We start from the raw sequence: 17,274 nt of genomic DNA, 5'->3' as shown, positions 1-17,274 counted from the left end.
CAGGGAGGGATCCTGACGTCAATTCCGGTCCCGGACAGGCTGAAGTGATCGCAGCGGCTGAGTAAGTCCTGGGCTACTCAGAGGCTGCACAAGATCTGTTTGTACAGCTCTGCTACACATGCGTTTGCCTACTTGCAAAGTGAATATACACTCCCCCTGTAGGCAGCAACTATCTGATCGCAGCAGTGCAAAAATCGCCTTCTAGTGATCAGGTCTGAATTCGGCCCAATAACCCAAACACAGACAGGAGATTTCAGGTAAGAAGGAAAAAGGTTTTTATTGGTGCAATAGTTGATTCTACCTTTCCTCCCTTTGTGGTTACTATTATTATTCCCTGGCACAGGAAGCAGGGGCGTAGGGGGGGTGGTTCCGGTGGAGCTCGAGCTCCAGGCGCCCAAGAAAGTAAAGGGCGCTGCAGCTCAACTCCACCGGGACCTCCGTCTGGCCGCACGGAGCTTGCAGCTGTCAGTCACTGACAGCTGCGAGCCGGAGCAGCGTCAGCTCCCTCCCCTGCTCCGTGATGCACGGACGGCTGACGTCATGACGTCATACGCCCGACGGGTGGAGACGCGCCGCAGCCAGACGGGACAGGACTACGGAGACGGCGCTGCAGGAGCGGGACAGGTGAGTATTGTTTAGGGTTTTTTTTTCTTTGTGTGTGAAGCGGCGCTACCAGGGGGCACAACTACTGGGGGCAAATATAGAGGGGGCACAACTACTGGGGGCAAATATACAGGGGGCAAATCTACAGGGAGCACTACTACTGTGGGCAAATCTACAGGGGGCACTACTACTGTGGGCAAATCTACAGGGGGCTCAGCAACAGCGGCACAACTACTGGGGGCAACTCTACTGAGGGCAAATCTACCGCTGGCACAACTACTCCAGGCACAGCTACAGGGAGCACAACTACTGGGTCCATAACTACAGGCAGCATAACTGTGGCGATGCCCCTTCCCTATGAAGCCATGCCCTTTTTTTTGCCGTGCGCCTTCGGCGCGCACTATGTTTCACCTGCGGGTGTGTGTGTGGGGGCGCAAAAAGGAAACTTTCGCTCTGCGTGCCACAGGGTCTAGAACAGCCCCAGGTGGCCACGCCCCCAATTCAGTACAGGGGAGAGGGGCGCCGAAACATACCTTGCTCCAGGCACCATGACACCTTGCTACACCTCTAACAGGAAAGTCCATGAAATGGGGATCCATATTACTGCCATTTGCATGAGATGTTTTAAAACAGTTTCAGAGAGGACATGGGAAAAGTAATCAATATTTTTTATATTTGTCTCATATCTTCATTCACAAGAGCCGGCACATTAAGCCAACCCTGCAGGGAAGGTGTCCTGTCACGTGGAACTTTTGGGTGTTTGAAGAATTTTATTACATGGATTGAAATAGTCCTGAAAACGCGCTTTCCTGCAGATATGAAACTGGACGGTGCAAACTAATCCCATTAAAACGGTGGGGTTAAGCCCAATTTTCAGCTATTCTTACGCAATAGAAAGTGGAAAGCCTTCCGTGCAAATCAGGGAACTTAATGCACCTTCCCCCAGCATACAGTAGGTGTATACTGCGCCGCAATTATAGTGATCATTAATAAAACAGCAGGAGATGTAGAAATGGTATGAGCCTTCATTTAATAAGAAATATATTCAGTGTATAAGTTATAACCTGTTTTTTTTTAGCGAGATACACCTGGTAGATCTACTTTCAGCAGAGCAAGTGATCTAGCAAGCGGAACAAATAGAAATTCAGTGACCACACAGATGGTTCATAGAGCTGTACAGATCTGTAGACACACAGGTCAAGTCCCCATGTTAGAGGTGATAATTAATACAGGTTTAGTATGAAATATCTACAATCAAAATCCCAACAACAATTGACCGACAGTCAAAATACCGACACCTAAAATACCGACAAGGCCAAAAGACCGATATTTAAAATGTCAACAGGTCGAAAAGTCAACACAAGGTTTTCATTGGTTTCTGGTGTGTATGTCGACATAAGGTGACATGGACACCGTATAAGTGTACCGCTGCGCTCTCCCCTCCAGGTCCACTGGGATGGTAAAGTATGAAAAAGTCGGTTTCAATAAAAAAAAAAAAACAAATCATGAAACACTCATGTAGACTTTTTGGCCTGTCGACAGTTCAAATGTCGGTATTTTGACCTTGTCTGTATTTTGACCGTCGGTCAATGGTTGTCGGTATTTTGATTGTAGGTAAATTGACCGCATCCCATTAATGCGGCAGTATCCTTACTGATTACGGCCATTTTACTCCGCTACCTTTCCAACAAACTGTTCCCACTTTATTGTTTTATTTTTTGCTCTTTGATTTGGGGAGTCGTCAATCCCCCCTTGGTACAGTAGATTCCCACTACTCAAGCAGCACCTAATTTAGGGTCCCCCTCTTTTCAGTCAAAAAATGGTAAGGTTTGGTACTGTACTTCTAAAACTTCTTCAAGGCTGTGTTCATATGTACAGTATTTACTTTCATGAGTTATAACTCGACATACTTCTATCAGCAAACAAAAATCAATCTTATGGGCAGGAAATCACCATGTTTTACACTATTCAGATATTTCTCTGAACAGCTCCTTTTGCAACTTGTAAAATCAAGTATTACAGACGTCTGTTAGGAAGCATCTTCTCCACGTTGTCTGGGGCCCAAAGTTTCTCCTAATTATGGGTCTCTATGCCCTCCAATCATGTGTAATGAGCTAATTTAAAAGTTTTGCTGGCCACATGAGAGGTCATCTATAAGTCTCTGTCCACGGCGGATTGGGTCCAGTATGTGCACATTGTCATTGAGAGTGTGGAACTTCAGTCCATCTGGGCAGCATCCAGCTCATCCAGGAACCGGCGACATTTCCCCATCAGAACCTTGATGGCCTCTTTGAGTAGAGTGTCCGGGGGTAAAATACCGGTGGATTCTATAGAAACTGAAGAAATGTGGTTATATCAGAGGTGACCAATCGTATGAAATGCCCAAAGTAGGTTCCTGATCATGCAGGACAATGATAACCTTTTACAATCCTGTGCCTGGCCTGACAATCATTATGCTCTCAACACTGACGTGGACATTCAGCAGCTATGTAATAACATTGGCTAGAGCTGACCTTTCAGTGGCGTGTCCATATATACCGGTGTCTTTTGGTCACATACAGATGTAGCCATGCTCATCACGCTGCATGACGTGTCAGGCTGTCAAAATTTGCAGCCGGCGATTGCTCCATTAATTCCTAAATTATCGGACCGATCACAGACTATGAATAGTTGCAGCCCGGCATGTCATGCAGCAAGCCGTATCGCAGCAAAGACGAGCATGGCTACATCTGTACATAGGCCATTGTGATCATTTCCCAATAGGTAATCCACCCAGAGAATATCCCGGAGTCACCCTAGGAATGAGACACCACACTAGCCTCACCCAGTGCGAAACGCGTTTCACTCTCAGGGAAGGAAGCAGAGCTCTTGTGGTAGTTTTTACGTATGATCAGTCTGGGACACGTGGTTCAGTGATGAATAAGATGTTCTAGAATGACACTAATGTTGCCAACAAACTACACACATTATTTTCTAACTATGCAAATTGGGAAGTTAGCGAATTGTACAGAATAACGTTACCGTCAAACTGTAAAAGCAGATCTATTTAATCCATCACAATACACAACGATGGATATTCCATGTAAGCACAGGAATTATAAAGACCCCTGTATAAAGAACCACTAATGCATCTCCACAGTATCCTATTACTGTGAACCCTACTATCAGACACACCCAGTGCATTCAGCACACATTGTCATACAACACTCCACAGTTGTGCAGAATGCAGCCAGTGATATGATTCACCATTTTACCTTTTTGTCCCACATAAGCACCACTTAAGAGACTTAGGGGTGCATGTACTAAGCAGTGATAAAAGCGGAGAAGTGAGCCAGTGGAGAAATTTACCATGGCAACCAATCAGCTGCTCCGTACAATTGTATAGTATGCAATTTAGAAATGTTAATTCAATGCTGATTGGTTGCCATGGGTAACTTCTCCACTGGCTCACTTCTCCATTTTTATCACTGCTTAGAACATGTTCCCCTAATAATGATGAAATAAGCTTTATAGGTTATGGCTCGTGATAATGTGTCATAAAGGGATTCAGTATGATATCCCGATGGTCAGGAGACAGGCACCGGAATACCGGCGGTGAGCGCAGCGTGTCCCTTTGCGGGCTTGCACCAAGTGTCGGGATTCTGACATAGGTCTCCTGACCGCCAGGAGACCGAATTTCCTTACAGGTGAAAACACAATGATCCAGGATAGGCTACCAAGCTTACCAGGATCAGCGCTCACACTCTCTTGAATAATTTGGAGATGTGCTAGTTTCAGCACAAGAAGTCATTCTGTAACTATTCATTCCAGATTCAGCCTAACAAAATGAATGTACACAGCGCGTTTCACCTCCTTATATCTAGCAGGAATGCCGAGTTTAATTGTCTTATAAAAGTATGTCCTTTTTATGCCATCACTTAGCAGAAGTCTGTCTGTATTCTCCAGTAACAGAATATTTTAATGTCATGTAGGAAATCTGTGCCACCCCAATAATAGACTACGCATTTACCCTCCGTGAACACTTACAGATAAAGTGGTCTCGCACCCGTGCCATTTTGACCAAGTTCTTTAGTTCGTCATGTCTGAAAATCTCGCGGCTACACGTATCCATTCGAGAATTCTCCACCCGTGCTACCTTTTTACCTGAGAAAACACACGTGAGAAGGAAGCACAAGAAACACAGGTGTGCCCGCATGTGTCAATGGCCAGGTAAGTTACCTACTGGTATAAACACTCCCATATGAAATGTACGTCTTTCAGACTTTTCGGTAACATCCAGCATTTACAATTGAATAGCAGTAGCCCCCTGCATTGTTCTACATGCAACTCACCATTCTGCACATCCACTGCAATGACTCCAGGAGAGAAACATTTCTGCAACGTCTCTGCTAGGTCCCCCTCTATGGGGCTTAACAGTGTGATCTCTGGAAGCAGCCGGTAACTGGCTGTGGCCACAGGAGAGAACTTGGCATGGTCCTTCCCTGGTGAGACAGCGGGATCCTATATTACACATACGTCAGTAGCATGTGCAGGAGTAAATAACGTAGTGTTCATTCTAGCAGTTCCTTCTTAATGCCTGGGGTGTCACTCTCTGCTGTGGTGCTTCTAGCACACTCTGGTCTGTATCTCAGTGCTGAGCAGAGAGCGACACCCCAGGTAGGAAAGAGGAACTGCATGTGTTCTAAAGGTGCAGGGTGCTAGAATGAACACTATAATGTAAGCTCTTCGTTACACACTTTGGAGCTAATGCAAAAGGGGAGTCGATCACTCCTAAACAAGCACCTCCAAAAAGGGCACATTTTCCCATATGCAGAGATTGTGCTGCAATCAAGATGCGTTTCGTCCTGCAGCAGCAGTATATGCAATTACTTTACATTAGGTACCTGTCACTGACCTCAACTACACACTTGTCATCATTTTTGCAGTATACATGCTCCCATTGGGCGAAATAATCAGGCGCCATGGCCTGGTCTACCACTGCTATGCAGATGATACAAAACTGTACTTGTCATTTGCTCCGGGCACTGATAACCCAATAGCAACCCTAAATGGCTGTCTAGCTGAGCTACAGGAGTGGATGAGCGCCGGTTGGCTGCGACTGAACCCGGATAAAACAGAGGTCCTTATGATATGACAGCAACATCAAAGGACAAGACTGCAGCATAGCCAACCAACTGGAATTACACTCGGGGATTCAGAATTACAGACCAGTGATCGTGTGCGGAATCTTGGCGTTGTCCTGGATGGTGGCTTGACACTTAAACATCAGATATCAGCCACAATCAAATCCTCATTCTTTCACCTGAGGAACATAGCCAGAATCAAGCACTTAATTCCCTCAGATGATATGTCAAAAGTCATACATGCATTTGTATCATCTCGATTAGACTACTGTAATGCCCTCTACCTTGGTCTCCCAGCAAAAGAATTGCACCGCTTACAGCTGGTGCAAAACACAGCTGCCAGGCTGTTAACCAACCAGCCCCGTTCTAGCCACATAACACCCATCCTCTACTGCCTCCACTGGCTGCCTGTAAGATGGCGAATCATCGTCAAGATTGGCTTACTGAGTTCCAAAGCATTACATGACCAGGGCCCAAGGTACCTGAAGCAGCTTCTGACCCCATACTGCCCCACTCGATTACTGCGATCTGTAGATGAAGGACTTTTAGCAGTACCTAGAATCTCCTGTAATTCATCCGGGGGTCGAGCTTTTAGTCATGCGGCTCCGACTCTATGGAACTCACTTCCCCGCACAGTGCGAAAGGCCCCAACTATAGAATCCTTCAAAAGTAGACTCAAGACTTTCCTGTTTACTCAGCATTTCCATAGTGTCCCTTTTAGTATCTTCATGCTTCTGTATTTTATGAAAATGTACTTCATTATTTTCTGTACTATATTATGCTATGTATCTGTTAAGCGCCTTGAGTCCTATTGGAGAAAGAGCGCTATATAAATAAAATTATTATTATTATTATTATTATTATCATCATTATCATGTATTTTCATCTGACCCTAACCATCAGCAAACAGCTTTTCCAGGCATACATCCATCTCTTTCCAAGTGTGTTTGTAATTTAGTAAATAGTCATTAGAAAAACTCCATCCTACCCGTTACACCCATTAAAAGCAGTCCACTGATGGCAGGCGTAAGCCCCAGAACGCCAGAAATCCGCATGGGAAATTCGCATACTGGGCCCGATTCAAGCTGGATTGCAATAGGCGATCCAACCGCAAAAATTACTAAAAGTATGCAAGCGCTTGCGCCCGCATTTTCTGCGGACGCCCACAGAAAAAGCGAACGCCTCTGCCCGTCAATCAGGCAGAGCCGTTGGCTGGGCGGCAACGCTCCGATTCCCAGGCGGAGACGGAGCGTTGCGGGGAAATGGGGGTGGCGGCATCCACATGGGGGCGTGATCGCGGCAGCTGCATGACGTCACACGCAGCCGTCGCAATCAGAAAGATGGAGGATGGCAAATTGCGGTGCGATCGCAATTTCTGCCTTGGTCGGGGGGGGGGGGCCCACTGTTCTGGGCATGTGCGGTGCGATTTCACACAAGTTACACCGCTCCAACTTGCGCAGTGTTCGCTCTGCATTATCCCCGCTCCCTTATCCACTGTAATAGCTCACCAATGCCTTTGACGCAATACAAGACGACATGGATCTCCTGGCCAGGACGCAACTGAGCAATTAGGATATCATCATGGACAGGACGAGGAGGGTCCGCCTCGGAGAACAGGTCAGACTGGTTACCTTGTGGGAGCCACTTCATGTGTCTTGTGTACACTGAGGTTATAGACAAGAAGGCATTAGTAATAGCTCAGGTGTATAATACTGCAGGCGAACGCCACCTGAGATGTCCCCCACTCACCTTTATGATCCAGGTAGAGCTCGTTGGGGTCTGAGGAGTCCTTAGAAGCCTGGGGGTTTCTTTTACATTTCACATCCAGCTCAAACTGGAGAGTGTCTATTTCTGTGCCCTCTGCATCTTCTGGAAAAGAAAGTAGAAAGAAGAGAGGCTGGTGAGACATGGGGTTCCAAGCGTGCCTCTATAACAATATAAAATGGCGTGTGGGCATTAGTGTCCCACTGTACTATCAAGTGGGATACAGGAGGTGTCAGTGTCTACACTGAACTCAGGTACATGCGTACATACTATCTTCTATCTCGTAAGTAGTGGTCCTGCTAGTGCGCACGGCATGTATACACGCAGCGGTAGTGGGCAGGCTGTTTTAGCAGGGCCGCTAAAGGAGCAGGATGTATTTCGCCCTATAACAAAAAAAAAAAAATAGAGATAGATAGATAGATAGAGATATATATATATATATATATATATATATATATATATATATATAATATATATATCTCTATCTCTATCTATCTGTCTATATATATCTATCTATATCGGACAGGGCGCTGCACCCTGCTTAAACAGCCTAGCATGAACACTACAGTAAGTACACCGATTTCTGCAATTACTTACCTGTGCTGCGATATTCAAAGAGTCGAGGATCAGCCCGAATAGGGATCAGGCCCAGCCGATGAGCAAGGATCTCATCCTGTACGATAGAGGTGTTTTTATACACATAGACTTTCTCTATGGCCATGGTGGGGACCTGTGGGGGGAAAGTAGTTGTGTATTTTTCAATACATAGAAAATCCCACGTCTCAGTACATAAAGTATAAACGCTGTCTCCATGATCTGCGGTTAGGGTGAGGATGCAAGTCGGAGAGGTATAGTCTCACCCAGGATAGTGTGGTGGTGGTGGTGGTGGTGGGGGATGGGGGGGGGGGGGGGGGGGGTGAATGAGCCTGCTGGGGGGCAGGGGCTCCAAGTTACAGGACATTTCAGACTGGCATTCAGATGAGTGTGTTGACGGGGCAGTTTGCTTTTGGTGAATAATATACAATACTAGCAGTGTCTATCGTTGCCGAGTGATACGTCATTTTATTAAAAAATGTCTTTAACTTGTCTTCTTAATATTTTCTATAGTAAAAATTTATTTTTATTTTCTTATTGTTTACCAATTCTTTCAGTACGTAAATACCTATTGTAAACCACATTACGTGTCTTCAGTTATGAGTAAGATTTGATTGGTGACATTACAGATATGGGAAAGACCCACGCATAAATGACCATGTGAGGAGACCTCGCTGCGCAAGTCCACACAGACATTAAAGGACTGACCTTGTGCTTTGTTTAAAGTTATTCCAAGACATATGCTAACGAGAAATTGTAAGCGCTTAAATTTCAACAGCAATAGGCGGATTCGGTGGTGGTGGGGGCACAAAGGCACGTGCCCACCCTGTCATTTACAAATTGTTTTATTTTATTCAAGTGCAGCAACACAGTGTGCAAAGATGTGTGCCGGTATTGGAGAGGGGGGCGCCAGTCAGTGTCGTGGGGTGCAGTGCATGGAGGGAACTAATATTGTTTGGCTGTCGCCTGCATGTCCCTAAGTCAGCAGTGCTGCTGACTCAGGCAGGCAGTGGCCATCTTGTGGCTTCTGGCTGGCTGATCAGGGTCCTGAGAAGAGGCGGAGCCTGTCAGGACCCTAAGCAGCCAGGTTGCGGCTTGTAGTCAATTAACATGATAGCAAGATGATTTATAGCCACATTCTACTTTTTAGCCACAAGATGTCCTCACACTGTTTGTTTTTTTATTTTGTTTGTCAATTATTCAATTAAAATGATAGCAAGATAATTCACAGCCTAAGTTATTCTGAGGATCTCAAGTTCATTTCAGTGAAAAACCCATCAAAATCAGTTCAGTAGTTGTAGAGTTTATCTCGCACATACATACAAACTATTTCATATCTGTAGATGAAGATGATGATAGCAATAGGTCAAAGTCATAAAACGTGGGTACTCCCACAATGTGCAAACCTCAGCCAGTAGGATGCGCCTGAATGCATTTGCAAAAGCTGCATCAATTCCAATCATGTCAAACTCCAGGAGGTCATCTTCCATCTTAATAATATCCACCCGGAAGCTCTATCATAAGACACAATAAGAACACATTAAAGAACAGTAAGGAAACATAGACAGAGCAACAATCCTACAGACACAGGAATTATATTATATAGATTTGGTCACTCACTTCAGTCCCTGCACCAGTGAAGCTTACAATAAGAATTTACTTACCGATAATTCTATTTCTCGGAGTCCGTAGTGGATGCTGGGGTTCCTGAAAGGACCATGGGGAATAGCGGCTCCGCAGGAGACAGGGCACAAAAAAGTAAAGCTTTACTAGGTCAGGTGGTGTGCACTGGCTCCTCCCCCTATGACCCTCCTCCAGACTCCAGTTAGGTACTGTGCCCGGACGAGCATACACAATAAGGGAGGCATTTTGAATCCCGGGTAAGACTCATACCAGCCACACCAATCACACCGTACAACTTGTGATCTAAACCCAGTTAACAGTATGACAACAGAAAGGGCCTCTTAAAGATGGCTCCTTAACAATAACCCGAATTAGTTAACAATAACTATGTACAAGTATTGCAGATAATCCGCACTTGGGATGGGCGCCCAGCATCCACTACGGACTCCGAGAAATAGAATTATCGGTAAGTAAATTCTTATTTTCTCTATCGTCCTAAGTGGATGCTGGGGTTCCTGAAAGGACCATGGGGATTATACCAAAGCTCCCAAACGGGCGGGAGAGTGCGGATGACTCTGCAGCACCGAATGAGAGAACTCCAGGTCCTCCTTTGCCAGGGTATCAAATTTGTAAAATTTTACAAACGTGTTCTCCCCCGACCACGTAGCTGCTCGGCAGAGTTGTAATGCCGAGACCCCTCGGGCAGCCGCCCAAGATGAGCCCACCTTCCTTGTGGAGTGGGCTTTTACAGTTTTAGGCTGTGGCAGGCCTGCCACAGAATGTGCAAGTTGAATTGTGTTACAAATCCAACGAGCAATCGACTGCTTAGAAGCAGGTGCGCCCAACTTGTTGGGTGCATACAATATAAACAGCGAGTCAGATTTTCTGACTCCAGCCGTCCTTGCAATGTATATTTTTAAGGCTCTGACAACGTCCAACAACTTGGAGTCCTCCAAGTCGCTAGTGGCCGCAGGCACCACAATAGGTTGGTTCAGATGAAATGCTGATACCACTTTAGGGAGAAAATGCGGACGAGTCCGCAGTTCTGCCCTATCCGAATGGAAGATTAGATAAGGACTTTTATAAGATAAAGCCGCCAATTCAGATACTCTCCTGGCAGAGGCCAGGGCTAGTAACATAGTCACTTTCAATGTGAGATATTTCAAATCCACCTTTTTCAATGGTTCAAACCAATGGGATTTGAGGAAATCTAAAACTACATTTAGATCCCACGGTGCCACCGGAGGCACCACAGGAGGCTGTATATGCAGTACTCCCTTGACAAAAGTCTGGACCTCAGGGACAGAGGCCAATTCTTTTTGGAAGAATATTGACAGGGCCGAAATTTGAACCTTAATGGATCCCAATTTGAGACCCATAGATAATCCTGATTGCAGGAAATGTAGGAAACGACCCAGTTGGAATTCCTCCGTCGGAACCCTCCGATCCTCGCACCACGCTACATATTTTCGCCAAATGCGGTGATAATGTTTCACGGTGACTTCCTTCCGTGCCTTAATCAAGGTAGGAATGACTTCTTCTGGAATGCCTTTCCCTTTTAGGATCTGGCGTTCAACCGCCATGCCGTCAAACGCAGCCGCGGTAAGTCTTGAAAAAGACAGGGACCCTGCTGTAGCAGGTCCCTTCTCAGAGGTAGAGGCCACGGTTCGTCCGTGAGCATCTCTTGAAGTTCCGGATACCAAGTCCTTCTCGGCCAATCCGGAACCACTAGTATTGTTCTTACTCTTCTTTGCCGTATGATCTTCAATACCTTTGGTATGAGCGGCAGAGGAGGAAACACATACACTGACTGGTACACCCAAGGAGTTACCAGTGCGTCCACAGCTATTGCCTGTGGATCTCTTGACCTGGCGCAATATTTGTCCAGTTTCTTGTTGAGGCGAGACGCCATCATGTCTACAATTGGTCTTTCCCAACGGTCTATTAACATGTTGAAGACTTCTGGATGTAGACCCCACTCTCCCGGATGAAGATCGTGTCTGCTGAGGAAGTCTGCTTCCCAGTTGTCCACGCCCGGGATGAACACTGCTGACAGTGCTATCACGTGATTCTCCGCCCAGCGAAGAATCTTGGCAGCTTCTGCCATTGCACTCCTGCTTCTTGTGCCGCCCTGCCTGTTTACATGGGCGACCGCCGTGATGTTGTCCGACTGAATCAACACCGGCTTTCCTTGCAGGAGAAGTTCCGCCTGGCTTAGAGCATTGTAGATTGCTCTTAGTTCCAGAATGTTTATGTGAAGAGACTTTTCCAGACTCGTCCATACTCCCTGGAAGTTTCTTCCTTGTGTGACTGCTCCCCAGCCTCTCAGGCTGGCGTCCGTGGTCACCAGGATCCAATCCTGAATGCCGAATCTGCGGCCTTCTAATAGGTGAGCCTTCTGCAACCACCACAGAAGTGACACCCTTGTCTTTGGTGACAGGGTTATTCGCAGGTGCATCTGCAGATGCGACCCTGACCATTTGTCCAACAGATCCCTTTGGAATATTCTTGCATGGAATCTGCCGAATGGAATTGCTTCGTAAGAAGCCACCATTTTTCCCAGGACTCTTGTGCATTGATGTACTGACACTTTTCCTGGTTTTAGGAGGTTCCTGACCAGATCGGATAACTCCTTGGCTTTTTCCTCTGGAAGGAAAACCTTTTTCTGAACCGTGTCCAGAATCATTCCTAGGAACAGCAGACGAGTTGTCGGGATTAAATGGGATTTTGGAATATTCAGAATCCACCCGTGTTGTCTTAGCACCTCTTGAGATAGTGCTAAAGCTGTCTCCAGCTGTTCTCTGGACCTTGCCCTTATTAGGAGATCGTCCAAGTATGGGATAACTAATACGCCTTTTCTTCGAAGAAGAATCATCATCTCGGCCATTACCTTGGTAAAGACCCGAGGCGCCGTGGACAATCCGAACGGCAGCGTCTGAAACTGATAGTGACAGTTTTGAACAATGAACCTGAGGTACCCCTGGTGTGCGGGGTAAATCGGAACGTGTAGATACGCATCCTTGATGTCCAAGGATACCATAAAGTCCCCTTCTTCCAGGTTCGCTATCACTGCTCTGAGTGACTCCATCTTGAACTTGAACTTTTTTATGTAGAGGTTCAAGGACTTCAGATTTAGAATAGGCCTTACCGAGCCATCCGGCTTCGGTACCACAAATAGAGTGGAATAATACCCCTTTCCTTGTTGTAATAGGGGTACTTTGACTATCACCTGCTGAGCGTACAGCTTGTGAATGGCTTCCAACACCCTCTCCCTTTCGGAAGAGACGGTTGGTAAGGCAGACTTCAGGAAACGATGAGGAGGATCCGTCTCTAATTCCAACCTGTACCCCTGAGATATTATCTGCAGGATCCAGGGGTCTACCTGCGAGTGAGCCCACTGCGCGCTGTAATTTTTGAGACGGCCCCCCACTGTCCCCGAGTCCGCTTGAGAGGCCCCAGCGTCATGCTGAGGTTTTTGCAGGAGCCGGGGAGGGCTTCTGTTCCTGGGAAGGAGCTGCCTGTTGGTGTCTCTTCCCTCTTCCTCTGCCTCGTGGCAGGTACGACAAGCCCTTTGCTCTCTTATTTTTGTAGGAGCGAAAAGGCTGCGGTTGAAAGGTCGGTGCCTTTCTCTGTTGGGGAGTGACTTGAGGTAAAAAAAGTGGATTTCCCGGCAGTAGCCGTGGCCACCAAGTCTGATAGACCAACTCCAAATAACTCCTCCCCTTTATACGGCAAAACCTCCATGTGACGTTTTGAATCCGCATCGCCTGTCCACTGTCGTGTCCATAAGGCTCTTCTGGCTGAAATGGACATAGCACTCACCCGAGATGCCAGTGTGCAAATATCCCTCTGTGCATCACGCATATAGATAAATGCATCCTTTATTTGTTCTAACGACAGTAAAACATTGTCCCTATCTAGGGTATCAATATTTTCAATCAGGGATTCTGACCAAACTACTCCAGCACTGCACATCCAGGCAGTTGCTATAGCTGGTCGTAGTATAACACCTGCATGTGTGTATATATTCTTTTGAATAACTTCCATCTTTCTATCTGATGGATCCTTAAGTGCGGCCGTCTCAGGAGAGGGTAACGCCACTTGTTTGGATAAGCGTGTGAGCGCCTTGTCCACCTTAGGGGGTGTTTCCCAGCGCGCCCTAACCTCTGGCGGGAAAGGGTATAATGCCAATAACTTTTTTGAAATTATCAACTTTTTATCAGGAGCAACCCACGCTTCATCACACACGTCATTTAATTCTTCTGATTCAGGAAAAACTGTTTGTAGTTTTTTCACACCATACATAATACCCTGTTTTACGGTATCTGTAGTATCAGCTAAATGTAACGTCTCCTTCATTGCCAAAATCATATAACGTGTGGCCCTACTGGAAAATACGTTTGAATTTCTACCGTCGTCACTGGAATCAGTGCCCGTGTCTGGGTCTGTGTCGACCGACTGAGGCAAAGGGCGTTTTACAGCCCCTGACGGTGTTTGAGGCGCCTGGACAGGCATTAATTGATTGTCCGGCCGCCTCATGTCCTCAACTGACTGTTTAAGGGAAGATAAACCATCACGTAATTCCACAAATAAAGGCATCCATTCTGGTGTCGACCCCCTGGGGGGTGACATCTGCATATTTGGCAATTGCTCCGCCTCCACACCAATATCGTCCTCATACATGTCGACACCACGTACCGACACACACCGCAAACTCACAGGGAATGCTCTAATGAAGACAGGACCCACTAGCCCTTTTGGGGAGACAGAGGGAGAGTCTGCCAGCACACACCACAAAGCGCTATATATACAAGGGATATCCTTATATTAAGTGCTCCCTTATAGCTGCTTTAATATATATATATATAGCCATTAATGTGCCCCCCCTCTCTGTTTTACCCTGTTTCTGTAGTGCAGTGCAGGGGAGAGACCTGGGAGCCGTTCTGACCAGCGGAGCTGTGACAGAAAATGGCGCCGTGTGCTGAGGAGATAGGCCCCGCCCCTTTTTCGGCGGGTTCTTCTCCCGCTATTTTTCCAGTCAGGCAGGGGTTAAATATCTCCATATAGCCCCTATGGGCTATATGTGAGGTATTTTTAGCCTTGTATAAGGTTTATATTTGCCTCTCAGAGCGCCCCCCCCCAGCGCTCTGCACCCTCAGTGACTGCCCAGTGAAGTGTGCTGAGAGGAAAATGGCGCACAGCTGCAGTGCTGTGCGCTACCTTATGAAGACTGAGGAGTCTTCAGCCGCCGGTTTCCGGACCTCTTCACGCTTCAGCATCTGCAAGGGGGTCGGCGGCGCGGCTCCGGGACCGGACTCCACGGCTGGGCCTGTGTTCGATCCCTCTGGAGCTAATGGTGTCCAGTAGCCAAGCAGCAAATCCACTCTGCATGCAGGTGAGTTTACTACTTTCCCCCTAAGTCCCACGTTGCAGTGATCCTGTTGCCAGCAGGACTCACTGTAAAGAAAAAAAAACCTAAACTAAACTTTCTCTAAGCAGCTCTTTAGGAGAGCCACCTAGATTGCACCCTTCTCGTTCGGGCACAAAATCTAACTGGAGTCTGGAGGAGGGTCATAGGGGGAGGAGCCAGTGCACACCACCTGACCTAGTAAAGCTTTACTTTTTTGTGCCCTGTCTCCTGCGGAGCCGCTATTCCCCATGGTCCTTTCAGGAACCCCAGCATCCACTTAGGACGATAGAGAAAATCTATTTTCCCCGTCACATGGACAAACTTATACACTAGGGTTTTGTTTTTTGCAGCAACAGCAGCCAACCCTCCAGTATGCATAGTTAAATTATCACATGCATGTAACTGAGTGACTTCCTGACTCTAGGATTCACATTTGGATCACCTCATTATAAACTCTGCACTGAGGGTCACTGTGTAATGCTGGGCACACACAGGGCGACTTGGGCCAGTGTGCTTAGCAATCTAGGTTAACACACAGATTGCTCAGCACACATTGCTTTAAAGGGGGTTACACAGAGGGAGATGTGTGCTGAGCAATCTATCACAGACCGCTCAGCACACATCTCTACCCCCCACTTAGCACACAGCGCAATGAGTGCTGAGTGAGAGGGGGGAGAGATGTTTGCTGAGTGTTCTGTGATAGATCGCTCAGCACACATCCCCCCCCCCCCCCCCCCCCCCACTTAGTACACAGCACAATGAGTGATGAGCGAGAGGGGGTACACTCACTTCACCCAGCGGTGAAGTGAGTGATCTGACTAGATTTGTAATGCATGCAGGCCGATCTAGAACCAGCGATAGCGACGTGCCGGGCCGTGCAACTATCGCCATGGGGCAAACACACGGAGCGCTGTGTGCTTCATTTCTAAACAATCTAGTCAGATTGCTTCAAAATTAAGGGGGGTGCACACGTAGCAATGGATGCTTAGAAATGAAGCACACAACGCTCCGTTTGTCCATAGCAATAGAGATGCACAGCCCCGCGCGCCGCCATCGCCTACTCTAGATTGGCCTGCATGCAGGCCAAATCTAGTTAGATCGCTCACTTCACCGCTGGGTGTACTGAGTGCTCCCCCCCTCGCTCAGCACACATCGCGCTGTGTGCTGAGCGTTATCTGCTAGATCGCTCAGCACACATGTACCGAGAGCAGAGGAAGATGCTTCAGGTGACAGCAGCCATCTCTGAATGTTTCAGTCTGACAGCGACTCCATTGCATGGCTGCCCAGTGTGATGGCGTATTTCCTCCTGTCACTGTTAGGCTCAGCCCTCAGGAACAAACTTACCTTCTCAAACTTCTCCTGGTCCCAAGTGTCATCATAGTCCGGGTAATTCCCTGGGAAATCCGTGCTGTGAACCTGTTAGAGGAGAACCACAGAACTCATCAGACCTGACAGGGCGACTGTAAGGGCCATGTGGGTGACTTGATGAGTGCGAGTGCTGCAGGGCACCAATATGATGCACACGTGTAGCATGGCAATGATAAGTATTATTTACAGTAATAAAGTGTGAGTGACAGACTAAGGAAGCAGAGCCCCTAAGTGTGAGTACTGGAGACACTGAGGAACGGGTGATGAGGACATTGAGGGTGAGTGTATGATAGTGTGAGTGATAGGGTTAGTGGCAGGAATCTGAGCATGGTGAGTACTGAGGGCAAGTGTGAATGAGTTAACCCTATATGAGGGTGAGTGACCATATGACTGTGAATGATAGGGTGGGTGAGTGAATGACAAAGTGAGTGTGAATAACAGGGAAGATGAAGGGTGAGTGTCAGCAGTAACTGAGGTAAGGGTGAGTGCGCTCTCACATTCCGTAGCCCGAACTCCCCCAGCAGCACGCGGCTCCTCATCTCCCGCACGATGTCCGCCATGCCTCCTGCCTGAGAGGATGCAAAGCTCGGCGCATGCGCGTACCGATACCTCCACTAGCTGTTACCATGGAGACGGACGCCTTGTTTCTGGTGTAGATAGCAGACCCCCTACCCGGACGCCTGATAGGTTTATCCTAAGCCGTGTGCGGTGGACCAGGGTGACCTGGGTATCACCGTTGACTGAGCCACAGACTGGATAATCCCTTGCGTTGGGCCAGGGTAGCGGTGT

General features: G+C 47.4%; 1 protein-coding gene across 1 annotated transcript; it reads right to left on the bottom strand.

The window, feature by feature from the left end:
* Positions 1 to 1,614: 1,614 nt before the first annotated feature.
* POLR1C (RNA polymerase I and III subunit C) lies at positions 1,615 to 17,256 on the bottom strand. Its single transcript, XM_063918788.1, has 9 exons — positions 16,983 to 17,256; positions 16,462 to 16,533; positions 9,491 to 9,598; positions 8,088 to 8,220; positions 7,476 to 7,595; positions 7,235 to 7,390; positions 4,935 to 5,084; positions 4,630 to 4,746; positions 1,615 to 2,939 (listed from the first exon to the last, which is right to left on the bottom strand). Exons 1-9 carry the CDS (start codon positions 17,043 to 17,045, stop codon positions 2,821 to 2,823), a joined length of 1,038 nt encoding a protein of 345 aa, XP_063774858.1. The 5' UTR covers positions 17,046 to 17,256; the 3' UTR covers positions 1,615 to 2,820.
* Between the last annotated feature and the right edge of the window lie 18 nt (positions 17,257 to 17,274).

This window comes from Pseudophryne corroboree, chromosome 4 (assembly GCF_028390025.1).
Source record: "Pseudophryne corroboree isolate aPseCor3 chromosome 4, aPseCor3.hap2, whole genome shotgun sequence".
Lineage (NCBI taxonomy): Eukaryota > Metazoa > Chordata > Amphibia > Anura > Myobatrachidae > Pseudophryne > Pseudophryne corroboree.
Note: the sequence above shows the minus strand (reverse complement) of the source record. Positions and strands in the feature narration are given on the sequence as shown.

What these genes read in the sequence shown, in the direction of transcription:
- POLR1C (XM_063918788.1), bottom strand. Translation starts at nt 17,045, where the DNA reads ATGGCGGACATCGTGCGGGAGATGAGGAGCCGCGTGCTGCTGGGGGAG. An exon ending in ACCAGGAGAAGTTTGAGAAG is followed by an intron (nt 9,599 to 16,461) that starts GTAAGTTTGTTC and finishes GTCTTATGATAG; the next exon opens with AGCTTCCGGGTGGATATTAT. An exon ending in GGTGCGAGACCACTTTATCT is followed by an intron (nt 2,940 to 4,629) that starts GTAAGTGTTCAC and finishes ACATTTCTTCAG; the next exon opens with TTTCTATAGAATCCACCGGT.